We start from the raw sequence: 18635 nt of genomic DNA, 5'->3' as shown, positions 1-18635 counted from the left end.
GGAGATCATATGTGTTTGACATTGCATGTCGGAAGGAAGGGCCAAACCTCAGAACCTTTGAGACCTGGTGTCATCACAGGCCTTATAGGGCTGCTTGCGACCTCAAAGGCCTAGACTTTGGCCCACAAGGACAGTTCTAAAGGTAGTTCTGTAAAGCCATTTGGTGGCATTGACCAACTGCATCCTTGCTAAAAAACAAGAGGCATTGTTGCCTAGATGAATACAGGGTGTGTTTCAGCCCTGAGATTTTTGGGTTAAAGAGCTCTATTTTCACTGAGCATTTCTCTGGGATTTTTTCCAATTATCCCCAAAATTTCTGTGTATTATGCTTTTTTGGGAAATGAGGTGTGTCCAATTTTTTCATCTAACAACTACTTTTGGAGACTTGCTCACATGTCTGGGATTTGAATGGAGGTTGTTTCCCATTTCACTATCCTTTAGTTTTACATTTAACCTGTTACCAGTGGTGAGTTCATGGAGGTCTGCAGCAAACTCGATCCTTGCCTCCTTGGAGGAAAGAATTTGGCTGAGGGGAAGAAGTAGGTTTAATGCAGAGGGAGAGACCAGGGCAAGTTTTAGAGTAGGAGTGAGAGTTTATTTAAAAGTTTTAGAGCAGGAACAAAAGGAAGTAAAGTATAATTGGAAGAGGGCCAAGTTGGCAACTTGAGAGATCCAAGTGCCCTGTCTGGCCCTTGACTTAAGGTTTTATACATTGGCCGGGTTCTGGGGTTTGTGTTTCTCTTCCCTTAGTTTTCATCTGGAGCAGGGTATACACATGTGCAGTGGTCTGCCAGCACTTGGGAGGGGTGACATGTGCAGTGTGTTTACTGAAGTTGTGTGCATGCTCACCTGAGGCATTTTTTCTTTACCAGTAGAATGTTCCTGAGGAAGGTCATATATACCAGCTAAACTCTGCCATTTTGCCCCTCAGTGTGCATGCTTGAGCCCACTCACCCAGTTCCTGAGATCTTATCAGGAAGCTGCTGATCACCAGCTTCAGGTATTTTTTATCCATTGGGGGACTGTCTTTCCCTGATGCTGGCTTTGACCAATTATTACTTTAGAAAGACAGTTTATTAACCACCTGACCATCACCTGATGGTTGCCTGACATTCCTTAGGGTGGGGTTTCTCCTGCCTTGCTCATGTCTGTCTAACTACCTACTCTAACATTGTTTCTCTTCTCTGCTCCCCATGCCTACTGGGGATACCTCTTTGGGTTCTTAAAGTTTGCAGCTTGGAGTTGGAAGTGCAGCAGGCAGGTGAGCACTCTGCAAGATCTTTGTGGCTCTCTGGCAAAGGGAGTAATCAGGGAAGGCCGTCGTGCCCTTGGGTTCTGCAAAGCTGGGGTGTTTTTGGTATCTGCTGTCCACAGCTCTCCAGTCCTGTGATTACTTTCTCAGTACATTAATCTCTTAAGAGATAAAATTTAATAGTGTGTTACTAAATGTTAATATTTTTTACAGAAAATACAGTACCATGTCTGAATTATTAATATTTAAAATATATTATCCCTTAACTCTCCCTCATTTGCTTTGTGCACAACCTATTCCATCCTTTTGTTTGGCAGAAGTTTGCAAAATATGTGTCACTCACTGAGATTGTTCAGCCCCTGATGCATTTGCATTAATTTGTGTCTGGTGGTAGCTTGTCCTGAAATGTGTGTAAAAAGCAAGTATTTTATAACAAAATTGTTGTGTAATGGATGCTTCATGTGGAATTTGGAGAAAAATCCAGATTCAGTGATTAACAATGCCAAGAAATGCAAGTAAATAGCCATTGTGCAAATGACAGTGGTGCTATTTCTCTTTTATGGTCTTTTAGACTTTTGTTATGTAAAATTCTGTTTTATTAGCAACTCATTCTCCACCTGGTGCTTTTTGATAGGCTTTTTTTTTTCTATTTAAAGTAGTTTCCAAATATTTTTTTTATTTCAATAAAGAGAAAAAAGAATATTGCTCAATGCACCTAATACAAAAATAAACTATAAAAAATAAGTTAATTTTATATTAGAACTAAACCTAGCATTAAAAAAAAAAACAGCTTTCCTGGCCAGTATATGCTGAACTTGAGTTTTTCATATTCTACTATTCTCTGTTTATACCGTACAGCAGAAAAATATGTAAGTCTGGTTGTTTAGAATTTCCCCCCCTTTATGGAAATTGTTAATTACAGAAATGAGCTAGTGGATTCAGGTTAAAGAAAGAAGGATACATACACATATACATGTGTATGTCATATATATATATGTATATATTTGTGTGTATATATATGAGTGTATGTGCATATATGTTACAGCAAGTAACAATGAAAAAGTTGATAAGATAATAGACTTGAACCCATGGAATAAGAAAGCTAGAAAATATGAAAAATAAACCTTAAAATAATATTCATCAGATCTTATTTATGTTTACATTACTGTAATGTACTAAAGAACATAAAAAACTACAATTGTAAAGCAGAACTTTTTTCGAGGGAAAAAACAAATTCTTCCCTTTAGTGTTTCTCAGCTTTCTTAATTCTTGGGTACAAACTTTCTAAGTTTTTGAACACTTATCCACAACCATTAATTGTAATGTAAACTAATATAAAATTATGTTCTTATCTTTGAAATTTAATAAGCCATTTTCTAGAGCTTCTGTTATAAATGTGGATCTTTGTAGAAAAAGCTTTCAGTACAATGTTTATTACAACATAACCTTTTTTTAAATTGTCTCATCCTTCATGTAATTGTTTTGCTGATATCATGTGTAATAACATGATTTTTAAATATTGATTTAGAAAAAACATATTCTTGTATAAATGAGAAAACAAAGAAAAGAGTATTGAAAGGAAAACATTATAGAAATATCAGAATTTAGAAGCCCAATACTTAACATTTTTTTTTTCTGACTACTTCAGATGCTATTGTTTGCCTTTCTCATTATTCATGGGTCTTCCAAATATAATGTCTGGCCTTAAAAGTCGTAACACAAAATCTTCTGTCTGAAAAGTAGTACAACTAATGAAATTTAAAACCTTCGGGTAATATATGTCATATAAAATTCTTATAAAATATCAGTATGATGTGATGATAACAAAGGTCAGAACAAATGGAAGAAAACTAATGTGTATGATTTCTGAAAACCTTATCCTGAGAAATGAGAAACAGACTATAACTCTTCACTGAAATCTACATTGCACAAAAGTTTCTTGGATACGAAAAAATATTCAGGTGTTGTTAATTTGTTGTCTTGTATGTTTTGGTAAAACATTTTGTGTTCACCCTTTTAAATATTCCAAAACACACTCACTGGCTAGAATCAAAGGGAGAAAAAGAGGTGACCCTGTAACTAATACAATGTTAAGGAAAATGCACATATCTTGGTATATTTCTGAGAGTGAATAATTCCAGAAAATATCTTAAGCATTGCAGAATTGTTAGAAACATGGAATCTGCAGCCAGCAGGCATGAGTTCCACATCTGATCCTACTCTTTCCAGTTGTGAGAACTTATTTGTATTTTAAATTACTGAATTTGTTGATGCCTCTGTTTTTTCAGGTTTCTTTATATTTTAAATTGATAATAGTTGTAGGTATTCATGGGGTACATATACTGATTAGATCAGGGTTATTAGCATATTCATCATCTCAAACATTTAGCATTTCTTTGTATTGGGAACATTCAATATCTTCCTCCTACCAATTTGAAATTCTATAAAATTTATTCTACAGTGGTATAGAAGCTGTAACTTATTTCTCCTGTCTAGCTGTAGTTTTGTATCCTTTAACAAATATCTCCCTATCTTCTCCAGCCTCCAGTATTCTCTGTTCCATTTTTTACTTCTTCCTCATGTTTTAAATGGAAATGATTACCTTATCTACTTCATTATGTTACTATAAGGATTATATGGTTTCATAGCTCTTAAAATAGTGCTTGACAAAAGTAGATACCATGTGTAGATTTTTTTATTTTTTATTTTTATTTTTATTTATTTATTTATTTTTTTTTTTTTTTGAGGCAAAGTCTCTGTTTCCCAGACTGGGCTGGAGTGCAATGGCGCAATCTCAGTAATCTCAGCTCACTGAAACCTCTGCCTCTCAGGTTTAAGCAATTCTCCTGCCTCAGCCTTCTGAGTGGTTGGGACTACAGGCGCACACCACCATTCCCAGCTAATTTTGTGTTTTTAGTAGAGATGGGGTTTCATCACATTGACCAAGATGGTCTCGATATTGTGACCTCATGATCTGTCCCCCAACCTAGACTCTCAAAGTGCTGGGATTACAGGCTTGAGCCACCAGGCCCAGATGATTTTCTTTTTAAAGTAGACACTATGTGTTCTTATTATGACTAATCTCCTCCCAAATAATATGTTTAGTAAATCATTTTGCAATTCTTTTATTCTTCAGTTTATTTTGAATTAGAATCATTTGTGTAAAAGTTGGTATACTGCTAAGCACATCTGTAAAGTGAGACCTGTATATTGATTTGATAATTGAAGCTGATGTTCATCATAGAGATTTATGAAATATTGTGTGCTTGATTGCAGTAGGATAACTTACTGTGAGGAAGGAATCTTCTAAGAATCTTGCCTGACCAGTATACATGGAAGTTGGTACACACGGAAGATATACTATATGTGTATATCCCGATACTGATCATATTACTGTCCATATATGGAGGTGCTGCAAATATGATGAGTATGTGACTAGAGCATGCATTTGTTTGTTCTTCCTGTCCAGCATTAACTTCCCCCTTATTTCAGTAATAGTAGGTCAACTCTGCTCCTTTGTAATTTTCTAGGGGTTTTTTTGTATTTTTGTTTCTGTTTTTGACTGAGTCTCACTCAGTTTAGAGTGCTGTGGTAAGATCTTGGCTCACTGCAAATTTTGCCTCCCAGGTTCAAACAATTATCCTGCCTCAGCCTCCCAAGTAGCTGGGATTACAGGCCTCTGCCACCATGCCTGGCTAATATTTTGTATTTTTGGTAGAAATGGGGTTTCGTTATGTTGGCCAGGTTGGTCTTGATCTGCTGGCCTCAAGCAATCCATCCATCTTGGCCTCCCAAAAGGTTGGGATTACAGGTGTGAACCACAGTGCCCAGCCTTGTATTTCTCTCTCTCTTCTTTCTCTCTCTCTTTCCTTCTCTCTCTCTCCCCACTCCCCTCCTTTTCCCTCCCCCTTCCCTCTCCCCACCCACTGTCTGTCTCTCCCTCCCTCCCTCCCTTCCTTCCTTCCTTCTGGCTGGAGTGCCATGATGTGATCATATTTCACTGCAGCCTCAAACGCCTGGTCTCAAGGGATCCTCCTACCCTGATTTCCCAAAATGCTGGGATTATAAGCAAGAGCGACCTTCCCAGCTCCAATTCCACTTTTGAGAAATGCTTTTGTACCCCAACTCTGAACCTGACTACTTATAGGTTTCAAGTGAGAATTCTTCTGTGTTTCAAAGGTAGAGCTTGTGACTTAGGAGAGGCCAATCAAAGCATGGCATTACCGTGGACAGAGTAATTACTTAAGAATGGGCATGTGACTCACCAGGAGTCGGTGAGGTGCAATGAGAGTTTTTCAGAGTCTGTCCTCCCACTGAATTTAGATCTGGAAGGTTGGGAGGCTAGAGCTACTACAGCATCTTACTACAATAAGGGAAGAATCTTTAGGAAACCTATTGCTACAAAAGTCAGAACCAAAGGATACAGCATAACTATGAGCTGGTAACATCAGCTGAGCTCCAGAATCATCACATGCCTAAGACTAGCCCTGGAGAAACCATGAACTAATAAACTCCTTTCTTTATTTCTTTTATACTTCAACTAGTTTGAGACATCTTTTTCTCTTACAATCAGAAGCTATCTGTTAAAGTGAGTAAAATATTCTTTTTGGCTACATCGTCCCCTTGCTCATTTCCAGCAAATACATTTTCTTTTTTTTCCCCAACTGTTTTATTTTAGAGTCTGGGTGGTACCCGTGCGGTTTGTTATGATGGTTTATTGCGTGATGCCGAAGTTTGGGGCACGATTGAACCCACCACCCAGGTAGCAAGCATAGTACCCAATAGGTAGTCTTTCAACACTTGCCTCCTACCTGTATCCCTTTATAGTCCACAGTGTCTCTTGTTCCCATGTTTATGCCCATGTGTACCCAACGTTTAGCTCCCACTTATAAATTAGAATATGTGGTATTTGGTTTTCTGTTTCTTCCCCACAAATACATTTTCTGACGAAAATGGTGAAGCCAGAAAATATGAAATATATTGATTGAACAATTAGAACTCTTTCTAATTATAATTGGTACCAGTGCCTGTTTTCTTCTTCTTCTTTTTTTTTTTTTTTCTTTCTTGAGATGGAGTTTCACTCTTGTTGCCCAGGCTGGAGTGTAATGGCATGATCTCGGCTCACTGCAACTTCTACCTCCCGGGTTCAAGCGATTCTCCTGCCTCAGCCTTCCAAGTAGCTGGAATTACAGGCATGTACCACCATGCCCAGCTAATTTTGTATTTTTAGTAGAGACAGGGTTTCTCCATGTTGGTCAGACTTGTCTCGAACTCCTGACTTCAGGTGATCCTCCCGCCTTGGCCTCCCAAATTGCTAGGATTACAGGCGTGAGCCACCACACCCAGCCTCTTTTTATGAATTGAGTGATGATTACAGATTTTTGCTATCAAATTTTGAGTTTGAATCCTGCCTGTATGATCTTAGACTTTCCCTAATCTCAGTGTACCTCCTTACTTCAGTTTGCAAATAAGCATAATGAAAACACTTATCCAATAGGGTTGTGTGGAGGATGAAATAATACAGTGCAAACATCTGAGCCGTGACTGGCACTTAGTAAGTCCTCAAATCTTCACTAGGATATTAATTGAAAACCTAATATTTAGGATATCGCTGGCTTATCAATTTTTTTCTGGTTGTTTTAGTGACTTAAATCAGAGATAAATAAGATTGGTGTCTCATTGAGTTAATATTTTTTTCTAGAGAGAGTTAACTTGTATGGCATAGGCCATCTCTTCATTGAATTAGCAAAGACTATATTGGATTTCACATTCTCTGGGGTGAAGCTAATATCAAATCCTACTGTATGTTTGTATTTTCTAGGCTACAAACCTACATACAGTAATCGCTGTTTAATATGAATTTTTATTTTTATCCCTTACGTATGGTAAAGTTTAATTGCTGTGTAATGTGAGTTTTTATTTTTAACCTTCCCTGTTTACAGTCGTGCTTTGCTTAAGGACCAAGATATACTCTGAGAAATGTGTCATTAGGTGATTTTTGTCGTTGTGTGTACCTCATAGAGTGTACGTAAAACCTAGATGCTAGAGCCTATTACGCAACGAGGCTCCAGCTTATAGCTTACTGTTTCTAGGCTACAAGCCTATACTGCATGTTACTGTACTGAATACTACAGGCAATTGTAACACAATGGTATTTGTGTATCTAAACACATCTAAACACAGACAAGATACAGTAAAAAATATGACATTATAATCCTGTGTGACCACTGTTGTATATGTGGTCTGTCACTGGTGTATGTGGTCGGTCTGTCATTGACTAAACATGTCATTAGGCAGTGCACTACTGTACTTTCTTTTTACTTTTAATTTAAATGCTTTATATTGATTGAATGACTTTTTGACACAGCAAATAAAAAGCATGGGAGAAACATTATCAGTTAACAAAATTAACACTTAAAATCAGCAAAGTTTTAATGTTTCACTTCAAGAAAAGCCTGTGGAAGATCAGCTCCACAGCTGAAAGCTTTGGGCTGCTTCAGACATATGTCTGTGTGTACGCTGTGAAGGTGTTTCTCTTCACAGTTTCCCGCCCTCTAGTGGTAGTTACGATAATACCATTTTGTAGTCCCTGTACAGGAAATGCCTGTCCTTACTTCAGCTACCAGAATCCTTTTACAGGAAGTTAGGTGTGGTCTTTGAAGGAGAATTTAAAAAAAAAAAGAAAAGAATTTTTTTTTTTTTTTTTTAAGCATGATGGAATTTTAGCTGCAGTCTTCTTGGTGCCAGCTTATCAATACCAAACTCTGAGTGTAAAAGATTCTACAGGGGTAATGTTTTAATATTCTTGTTATGCTTATTCTCTGTGATGCTTCTCTACCTTTACAGTAGTAGAATCCTTGGGGAAATCTGCAGAGGGACCACTTTCATTTTGAAGCTGCTGGCTGCATGTTTTAGCATGTCTCTTCTATTAGAGCATCCAGGCATGGCAGTTTCCTTCCCCGTGTGCAAGGACCATCTTCATGCCTATGTCTGTCGCTAGGCGTGAGGGTCTCTAGGGATAGGTGAGAAAAATGAGGAATGTTTTGGAGGCACTGTAATACTGGGGAGGGGAGTCTGCTGGCTGGTGGCTCAAAGGTCCTGGTCTACTTCAACATTTTTTTTAATGAAACTGTGCAGTAGCTTTTGTTATTTTAGGTCTCCCTCTGTTTTATCTGGTGTATGCTGCAGAAGTGAACTGCATAACACATTTCACTCTTAGAAAATGCATTTCATATATTTAAATGGCAACTCTGGCTCCTATAGTGTGGGGTTGAAATAGATTGATTTTTTTTTTTTTTGAAAAGACAGAAAAAATAGATCAAGTGATTTTTACATGTGGCATTTAGGAGTCGAGATGTTGATTGTATTATTTCAAATAGCACAGAAACTTCTGCCACTGGTTCAAAGGTAAATTTGAAATGACTGATGTGCTCTTTTGAGTCATCTACTTTACTCAAATATGATTTGAATACCAGCAAAAATCTATGTATGTTATTGTAAAGACTCGTATAATAAGAGTTTGTTTGAAAAGGTAAACTATCATAAACCTACTATTTTTTTCTCAAATCCTAATTCTGATGTGGACAGTAAGACTGTGATGCCAGATTTTTGTGAAATGGGCATTATTTGAGGAAATGGGCTATCTCTACAGTATTTCCTAAGGTACTGCAAATGTGTTAATTTAAGAAGCAATTACACTAGCTAGCAGCAGGTTGCTAAGCCAGGGGGTCCGAGCTACAGACCTCTGATGTGGATGACTTCCTGCCCGGTTTGGCAGGAGCTGGGTCCCTTCCTGTGCAGCTTCCGAGCAGTTCCAAACACAACCAGGCATCTTCTGCTCCTTCCCACTCCCTTTCTTTCAAGCAGAATCCACCTATGTTTCCATAGCCTTGCATTTTAGGATTTCCAGAGCTTTTTACCCGGTGAATTGATTTGGAATAAACTCTTAAATGTGATAAAGTGAGCCAAAGGGCACGTGGAAAGACATGGAGAGATACGTGCAAGATCCTCAGCCCAGGTTCTACAATTTAGAGTGATGTTTCATCTCTTGTTTTGGATCTCTGCTATTTTTTTTTTTTTTTTTTCAGAAAGAATGCTGAAAAAGATGGCTGCCAAAATATTCACACAAGTGAAACAGCAGGCACAAACCAGTATCCTCCATTTCTAAGCTCATATTTCCCCACAAGTAGCACAATCACTTAAAACATTTTGGGAGTGGGAGATTAGATTACCTCATAGACACCTACTGAATGTGAAAGATAGATCTCCATGCGAGCAAATGAATGCATATATGAGATTCTCTGAATGTCATATACAGCTTACTTTGAAAATATTATAGCTATCTGGGTTTCTATGTTATATCTCAGTGCTCAGTGTCATGTAACTGCCACAATCACCTTTTATTCTAATGGCCATTGCTTTTTTCCCCTCCTTGTTTCTGTAGCACTTTCTCATGCAAGGAGCTAAACAGTGATTAAAGGAGCAGGATGAAAAGATGGCACAGTCAGTGCTGGTACCGCCAGGACCTGACAGCTTCCGCTTCTTTACCAGGGAATCCCTTGCTGCTATTGAACAACGCATTGCAGAAGAGAAAGCAAAGAGACCCAAACAGGAACGCAAGGATGAGGATGATGAAAATGGCCCAAAGCCAAACAGTGACTTGGAAGCAGGAAAATCCCTTCCATTTATTTATGGAGACATTCCTCCAGAGATGGTGTCAGTGCCCCTGGAGGATCTGGACCCCTACTATATCAATAAGAAAGTGAGTTCTTAGTCAAGTTGTCTTTACTACTTATTTACTAACTGATTCTGGACTAGTCCCAGGGATAATGGTGAAGAAGGCTTGCCTTCTTCCCTTTGTCTAAAGTATCACTAAGATGCTGGATGGGCCTGACCGTGTAATGGACCAATGATCCTAGAAGTCTTTTGGAAACACTCATTTGAACCTGCATTTGTGAGACAGGCAGAGAACTGGCAAGGCATCCTCCAGCGTGGGAATTAAGGAAGGACAAAAGCCTATTCACCTTCTTGAATACAAATTGTATTCTTTAGCCAAGTGTAAACTGACCCTGATTCCTTAATAATGTTGAGAAGCAAAAACTGTAAACTAGGAGGATATTTAAATTTGATTTATTTTTTGTATTTGCAGGAGTAAGATCTAAATTCCTCTTATATAGTCTCCAGATCTCTATAAGTCACTCTGATCTTCAGTGGGTTTAACTATTCCTTTATACCACACTTTCTCCTTTCTATAGCTGTCCACAGAAGAAAGAATAGCAGGTGACTTGTAGATGCCAAATAAGATTCTGAGCAAAGAACACACCTGGGAAACCTTGAAGATCTCATGAGAAAATTACCTAAACGGAAAAGTAATCAAAGCCTCAATTTTGTGCTTTATGTGAATTATAAATGTGGCTTTGAAATACTAACATTAAAACTTGATAAAAATGCCGAGAATTCCTATGGCATTAATCACAAATTTTCTTCATAATCCTCATGTCACTTACCAAATTTAGGAAAGTTTATAGTGCTCAGACAAAAAAAAAAAAAATCTATCTTCATGTCATATGCTTGTAATTAGCATGTTATACACTATTTTACAGGACAATATTTATAAATAATGGTTAAAATATTTTCAATATCTATTCTAAATTCTGTTTTATGTGTTGTGTTTTCTTTTTCAGACATTTATAGTATTGAATAAAGGGAAAGCAATCTCTCGATTCAGTGCCACCCCTGCCCTTTACATTTTAACTCCTTTCAACCCTATTAGAAAATTAGCTATTAAGATTTTGGTACATTCATATCCTTTTTCAAATCAGTTCTTAATATGATTTTCTTCTTTGACCAAGTTATTGAGCTTCACATTTTCCAAAATACCTGTGGTTGGCAATGGCATGTGTTCTTTCTTTTTCTTTCCTTTTACTCAACAGTTAGCATGTTGCAAAATGGGATCACAGGTAAGTGAATTACTTTTCCCCATATTCTAAGTATTTCCCCTCTACCCAACTCACTACCATTCTTTCTTGTTTTTTCTTCTCCCTTATGTCCAAGCCTTTTTCATTAATTTTGACCATATTACCAGGCTCTCCTCCTGTAAGTCTTCAGTTTACAATGTTAGGTAAAGAAGTAAACTCCATAAGCTAATTTCCTTTACTGCTTTTACATTTGGAAAATAAATATACATAATCTGAATTACAATTTTGTGTATTTTGGGTTTGAATTTTGCGACTTTCTGCTATTTCAGCATTCAAAAGTTTTGAGTTAGTGTTTACAATTGTGCCTGCAGGTATAACACCCTTTCAAATACTTTTCCAGATTTGTTTCTCAACAGTCATCCTATTGATTTTCTATTTTCTTTTCCTTTTTGTCACTTGTTTCTATGTTTTTTTCAAGTCCTACGTTGTGGTACAATTATCCCTCTCCAAAGGATTAATGTCTATCTATCCATATACATCCTCATTTTATTTTTATTCTCCTTATTGAAGCACCTACTTTCCAAAAATGAAATTGATGACATGTTGGTGGTAGATGGCAATTTAACTGATTCCTTGAAATTAAATAGAGTAGTTGGAAATGAGAGGTTTTATTCTAGGCCAGAAACAATGGTCTTGTTCAGAGCTAGTCTTGAGAATGTCAATGAAGCAAAGGCTTGGAAGACTGAAGCTGTGTTGGGCAGGGGCATTTACAGAAAGAACACAGAAATCATGGGAGGTGGAGTGATATGCTTCAGGAATCAGAGGTAAGGCAGGAAAACTGAAATTAAGCAAAGCCTCAGATTAGGACAGCATGTTATTTCTTCTTTAGAAATAATCGTTGCTTGGCATTCCATGACATAGTTTTAAGCCTTGCAGTCTAAAAACTCCCCACCTTTAGCAGGCCTAGAAAATATTTGCATTTGATATGTGGGGAATTAAATTAAGTACGGAATTCAGGAAATGGGATAAGCCTGGTACAGGGTACTTATGTCATTTTTGGGTGCAGGGGATGTAAAGCATGGCCCTAGACTTACTTGCCTGCCAGTGTGGCAAATGCTGTCTTTAGAAGCAAAACATTCTGTAAAGTTTCCTTTTAGCCTCTAGGGTGTTCCTCTCCCCAAGTTTAAGTGGATATCAACATCTTTTATTTGTTAATATTTCATGTTTTAAGATTGAATAATTTCTTGGCATTACCTTAAGCAATAATGTTTTCTTATCTCTGTTTTTCAAGTAAGAGAACTCAGTTGCATGTGGAGAAAAGATGTCTTTGAGTTAGCATTAGGAATGGATAATAAAGTTGGAATTTGCATTTGGGTCTCATGAGTATAAATTATGACCTGCTATTATGTTTCAAGAATTTATAATCTGTGCAGTGAATAAATCTCTGCATAAACTATTTATTATATTTTAAAATAATTATATATTTTCCTTATGCAAATGTAATTATATATAAAACTAAGTGAAGATTTCAGACTTCTGTTCCTAGTAGACATTGGGGAAATATGAATTAAATAAATAAGTGACTAATAAGTCAGAGATTAGAGGGTGAGCTATAAAACAAGTGAAAAAAGAACTTTAAATGGATCAGAAAAAAATCTTTCTTGTCCTGCATCTGAATGATGAGATAGAATTAAGAAAACCCGATGTATTTCTTTTTCACAAAAGCCTATTTTTGTTTTAAAACTTTTGTAGCTAGACCATGGAAATTCTCATGAAAACTATCATTCCCACTTGAAAAAAAAAATTCCTAGGAGATTATGAATTCCAATTTAAATTCCCCTGGAAAAGAGACTCCTAGTGGTAGAGGGTAAGGGCAGTTTAAGAAATTCTGATTACAGAATCTGAGCACTAAGGACACAGTTTGTGCTAGGTCCTCTTTAGATATCCAGATACAGCTTGAATTTGTCAGACTATATTTGCTTCCTGGAAGAAAGAACTTACTCTCCAAAGACTGAAATCTTTGGGAGGCCTGAGGTGATGCAGATTTAAATGCGAAGCCAGCCAGGTAGACCTATTAAAGTATGCCAAGCTGAGCTGTTGACTCTCCAAGAAGTTTGCAGATGGCTTAGAGTCACAGATGTCTTCCAATGTAGAAAATTAGATTTTTAAAGTCTCTAATTTCCCGACTTAAAATGTTATATTTCAGATGTCTCATCTTGGAGCAGAGATATAAGAAAAGGCAGTGAGGCTAATAGTCTAGAATACACGAATCCTTCATGTTTTGGTGATGCTGGCAAAATTGATCAAACAGCCCAGTAAACGTAGAGGTATCTAAATGCTGTAGTTAGAAACTGATTTTCACAATAATTTTGTCCTTTATTCTGCATAATGCAAACCCTAGACTCAATTCCTGATTTACTGACTCAAGTGCAGGGTCCTTTACTATAGGTTAAAAATGCTTGGAGAGATGGTCACGGTGGTTTGGGCACAATTGGGAGGTCATTGTGTATTTATTGGCATGAGTTTATAAACCAACAAAAGGCCACTTACGTTAAAGAAGTTTGTATTTTAAACTTGGACTAATACCTCTATTTCCAACAAAAAGTTTGACTTGTTTCTCAAAGGCTGGTATCTACTTGGAGCTATTGTCTATCAAATTCGCTTTTTTAAAAATTAATTTTGGCAGAATGCGAAGTTATCCTTATGATAGTTTTACCAGGGTGCATTTTGAAAACTGAAAATTCTTTTGATGTGCCTAGCGTCTTATTTGATATTAAATAAAGCATGATTTATTTTCTAGATATCAAACAAGTTGAAAATAATCTATGTTCCTGAAGTTCCCTACCAAGGTTTTAAATGTGTTTCCTGTCAGCTTTTATTATTTTAACTTAATATATGCACACTCTTCTAGTTTGTTTTGCATTCGTTGCTCATTTGTTCATTTGAAAATACGGAGTATCTACCCTGTGGTAAATATTCTTGTAAGCATTGGGATGCAACACTGAACAAAATGAAGTTCTTGCTCTCATGTAGTTACGATCTTGTGAGTGAGTGTGTGTTTGGAAGAATAAAGACAGTAAATAAATACGTCAAATAAGTGCTAGTGACAACTGTTACTAAGAAAAATAAATTAGTGTAAAAGGGAGGAGTAAGAAGGGTCGTTTTAGGTTGTATGGCCGGTAAAATCCTTTCTGACAGGTACCAGTTGAGCAGAGATCCAAAGGAAGCAAAGGAGTGAGACTTGGAAATCCAGGGGCAAAGTCAGTTCAAGGAGAACAGCAAGTATGAAAGTGAAGTCTGAAGGTGGGGGTGCAACTAGTATGTTTAAGAATCAGCAAGGAGACCTCAGTGGCTGGAGCGGAATGGAAAAGGCAGGAAGCAAGAGGAGATGACATCAGTGGGAGAAGGTCAGGGACTAAAGTTGTAGACGAAATTCAGTGGGTCACTGTGAGGACGCCACATTTACTCTGGATGAGATTCCAGGAGGGTTTTCAGCAGCAGGGTGTCATGACCTGACTCACATCATTAAAAAGATCACTCTGGCTGCTTCATGGACAATAGACTGCATAAAGAGAAAGAGTGGAAGAAGGGGCATGGACTGGTACAGACTGTCATTATGAAGGCAAGAGAGCATGGTGGCTTAGACTATGGTGGAAACAATGAGGTGGTAACATGTCATCAAATGTTGAGATATTTTGTGGAAGAGCTGACAGAATTTGCTGAGCAAGCGGTTGTGAAGTACAGAGGGATGGGAGGGACTAAGGATGATCCCAAGCATTTAGACTGGTCAAGAAAGAAAAATGAAGTTGTGTTGACTGACCTTGGGGCAACTTGAGTGAACCAGTTTGGTGGGTAAGATCAAGAACTCGGTTTTGAACTCTATTACACATCATTGGGGGAGTTGAGGAGTTAGGTGGCTATGCAAATCTGGAGTTCAGAAAACGGTTGGGCTGGAGGTTTTCCATGTTGGGAGCTGTCTGTGTACAGTTGGTATTTAAAGTAATGACATGGGACTAGGGTGCCAAAGAGCTGAGACTCTCCAAATCACACAAGTAATGCTGAACTACCTATCATTTGAAAATGGTAGGAAATGAAAAAACATAAGTTTTCATATCAGAAACTGAAGATTCAAATCCTATCTCTAAAATTTACTTTTTAGCTATATGATCTTGGGCCAAGTTACTCTAATTCTTTTGAATCTCAGTTTCCCTATCTGTAAAATTATAATCACAGTTTAGACATCAAGAATGATAAAATGTATGACCAGGTCCCATGCTAATACTTACTAGATACTCAATAAAGGGTATCTGTGACCTCTATTGTTATTCATAATAGCTAAAGTTCTAGCAGCAACTGCTGTAAGAGTAACTAAAACGTAACTCTCATATTGCTTAAGGAATTGCACAAAGAACTTTATATGAATCACTCTCTGACTTTGCCAGCAAGATCTTTACATAGCACCAGCTAAACAGAATTTGGTCAGTCCTGTCTCATTTTGTAGATGAGTTCATTAAAACCCAGAGATATTTAGTCTTTTTCTAAGGCTACATTTTCTATCAGTGGCAGAGCTAAAACTTCAGAGCAGGTTTTTTGATTGTCAACTCTTTGTATTTTCCAACCAACAGAAGAAAACTGATTTTTAAGCCCTCAGATATAATATACTTGGGACATTGCCAATGCTCCTGTTTTATGCATTTCAAAGATGCTTCTTAGTTGCTCGTACTTAATATTTCATTAAATGGTGTCCATACCGAGATATAAAATATCATGGTTTTCCATGAAAAGAAGAGAAATATACAAGTTTATATGAAAGCAGATGGCATGACTTAACAATCTCTCATTCTTTTGTTTTCAGTGCTCATATGTTATCACTTATCTACTGGCAAATAGGAGTTTGTTTATATTAAAATTAAACAATCCAATATTTAACTCTATATAAGTGACATTTGCTCAGTTTTCCTGCTGGCTCAGAAATATGTACTGATATGTAGAAAGAGACCTATTCTATTCTGCTTCAAATTGTCTATTTTTGCATTAGGAAACCTCTAATAGGCTATCTTCTACTTCTAGTTTATATATAAGTTCAAAACTCTTCTGCAACTTCTCTGAATATTACATATCATTACAAAGTCTCTGAACACAGCATAATGTCTTCTCCTTCCTGTAGAATAACAAAGAAATACCCTGTAATTCAATAGATGAATTATTAATAGTAATAAATATAAACTAGCAATTATTATCTTAGTGGATAATAATTGTATACTGTAAGAAAAATATAATTCACATTTATGTAAGCAAACTGTGCCTCAAAGAATTGAACAAATTGCTGAAGCCCACATGGCTGGTAATGGATGTATCTGAGCCATGGTTCATTGCTCTAGATCTCATGATGCTTCACCTTACCTCCATGGAGACAGGGGTGGGCCTGCTGGTGTTGCAGTGATCCAGGCTCTATATCAAGGGCTACTTAAACAATTTTCAGTAAAAATTTGAAGAAGTGTTTATTCATCACATACACATAGAACATATTTAACATTTTCCAACTGGCAGGTTAGTATCAATCAATAGGTTTACCCACTTTTGTTTATACCTGGCATAGATTAATAGATTTAAAAAAATCTTTTTTCCCTAATATATAAGGTTCATCTGCCTCTATTTTATTTTATATTGCAAAGCTCTTAAACAAGTATTGTTCCAGAACACATTGTTCTTTTGAAAAATGTACTCTAATTTATGACTGGGATTACATATTTTAAAAATAATATAGGATATATGCATTTTGCTACTAATTTGATCCTTTTAAAATCTGACTTGATGTGGAGTTTCTATACTTTTTGATGCATTGTATCACTAATGTTAAATCCATACCTACATTAAATACTTTTGTATTTGAGTATTTTTAAGTTCATCTGAAACTATTTCAGTCACTCACTAGAATCCAGGAAGTGGTAAAGTATGTGACTGAAAAATTAACAATGATTAGTAAACGATGGATTTTAAACCTTTCTATTTAGAGATACTATCAAACCACAAGCATAAAAACTTGACCCTAGTTATTTACTATTTTTCTATTAAAAGCAAAATTTTTTTTTGTGTCAGAATTTTTAACTTAAGTGCATACTTTTATTAAAATGATAGCCATTAAATGAGGAAAATGACTGTTTTAAACTTATTATCTGGGATTTACTAGAAAATAATTATTTCTCTTGCTTTTTAATATTAAATATATATTTACTTTATTATATAAAACTAAATTATAAAGAGTAAGTTTTAGGTGTCATAAAACCATTGCTGAGTCCATTTTGCAGCATAATTGCATAAGGCTGTTAATTTCCACCTTACATTTATCCTATATTTTACCTTAAAAAATGTAGAAACTTGTTTAAAATATATACATACATACAGAGTCTCACTCTGTCACCCAGGCTGAAGTGAAATGGTGTGATTTCAGCTCACTGCAACCTCCACCTCCTGGGTTCAAGCGATTCTTCTGCCTCAGCCTCTTGAGTAGCTGGGATTATAGGCACCTGCCACCGCGCCTGGCTAATTTTGGTATTTTTAGTAGAGATGGGGTTTCACCATGTTGCCCAGGCTGGTCTTGAACTCCTAACCTCAAGGGGTCTGCCCACCTCGGCCTCCCAAAGTGCTAAGATTACAGGCATGAGCCACGGCACCTGGCCAACAATATATCTGAAGACAAACTTTATGCTGTATTTTTATTATTTTTTAAAATAACGTATCAAAAAATTATTTTTGAAAACTCCATTTAGTAACAAATGAATTGCAAAATTAATGTCATTCAGTAGGTCAACTGACAGTATGTGAAATAGCAAGGCTGTAACCGTGAATATTATAGACATGATTCCTGCCCTCATGATGCTCAGAGAATAGTTGAGAAGATCAACATTAAAATTTGTCATTAGAGGAATCACATAAGTGCTACAGGGATATATAATTAGTAGACCTAAGTAGGTCAATCTGAATACTAAGGAAAAAGAAGAGGTGACATTTGCAAGACCCTAATTTCAGAAGCAGCATATAAAACATTCATAACATTTGACAACCTAAAATAATTACAATATTATCCAAATGGGGATAGTGCAATGAAGAGAAAAGAAGATATAACTAGGGAGGTAGTCAGGGTCAGACCTCCCAGAGTTTTGACTCTATGTTAAGACATGTGATCATCATCCTGAGAGTAATAGAAAGCTACCAAAATGATTCACATTACATTTGTATAAATCATTTTAGCACAGTATGCAGAATGGATTAAATGGAGCCAAACATGAATTCAGAAAGATCAGTTTAGAGGAGACTGCATTAACCTAGATGGACTATTAGACCTGATGCTAGTCTTAACAGACAGTTGGACCATGCAGTGTTGTGGGGGTGGAAAAACATAACTGAATCCAGAGATAGCAGACAGAATTGACAATAATTGGTGCTAAATTAGATGTGAATGTTTA

At 36.6% G+C, this 18635-nt stretch overlaps 1 protein-coding gene across 13 annotated transcripts in view; it reads left to right on the top strand.

Moving 5' to 3' along the window:
- SCN2A (sodium voltage-gated channel alpha subunit 2) overlaps window positions 1-18635 on the top strand; it is a 167631-nt gene that overhangs the window by 54115 nt on the left and 94881 nt on the right. For 6 of the 13 annotated variants that reach the window (XM_054258316.2, XM_078327460.1, XM_078327464.1 and 3 more), the window contains exons 2-3: window positions 9696-10013; window positions 10936-11054. In XM_054258316.2, the coding sequence (XP_054114291.1) occupies window positions 9747-10013; window positions 10936-11054 (386 nt within the window). In that variant the 5' untranslated portion in view covers window positions 9696-9746. Of the gene's footprint in view, window positions 1-1228; window positions 1262-4528; window positions 4680-7959; window positions 8041-9694; window positions 10014-10935; window positions 11055-18635 lie in introns of those variants that run through there. The other 7 variants (XM_002749383.6, XM_054258315.2, XM_054258317.2 and 4 more) reach the window with 5 other exon arrangements.

The sequence above is a fragment of the Callithrix jacchus genome, chromosome 6 (assembly GCF_049354715.1).
Source record: "Callithrix jacchus isolate 240 chromosome 6, calJac240_pri, whole genome shotgun sequence".
In the NCBI taxonomy this organism is placed as follows: domain Eukaryota; kingdom Metazoa; phylum Chordata; class Mammalia; order Primates; family Cebidae; genus Callithrix; species Callithrix jacchus.
Note: the sequence above shows the minus strand (reverse complement) of the source record. Positions and strands in the feature narration are given on the sequence as shown.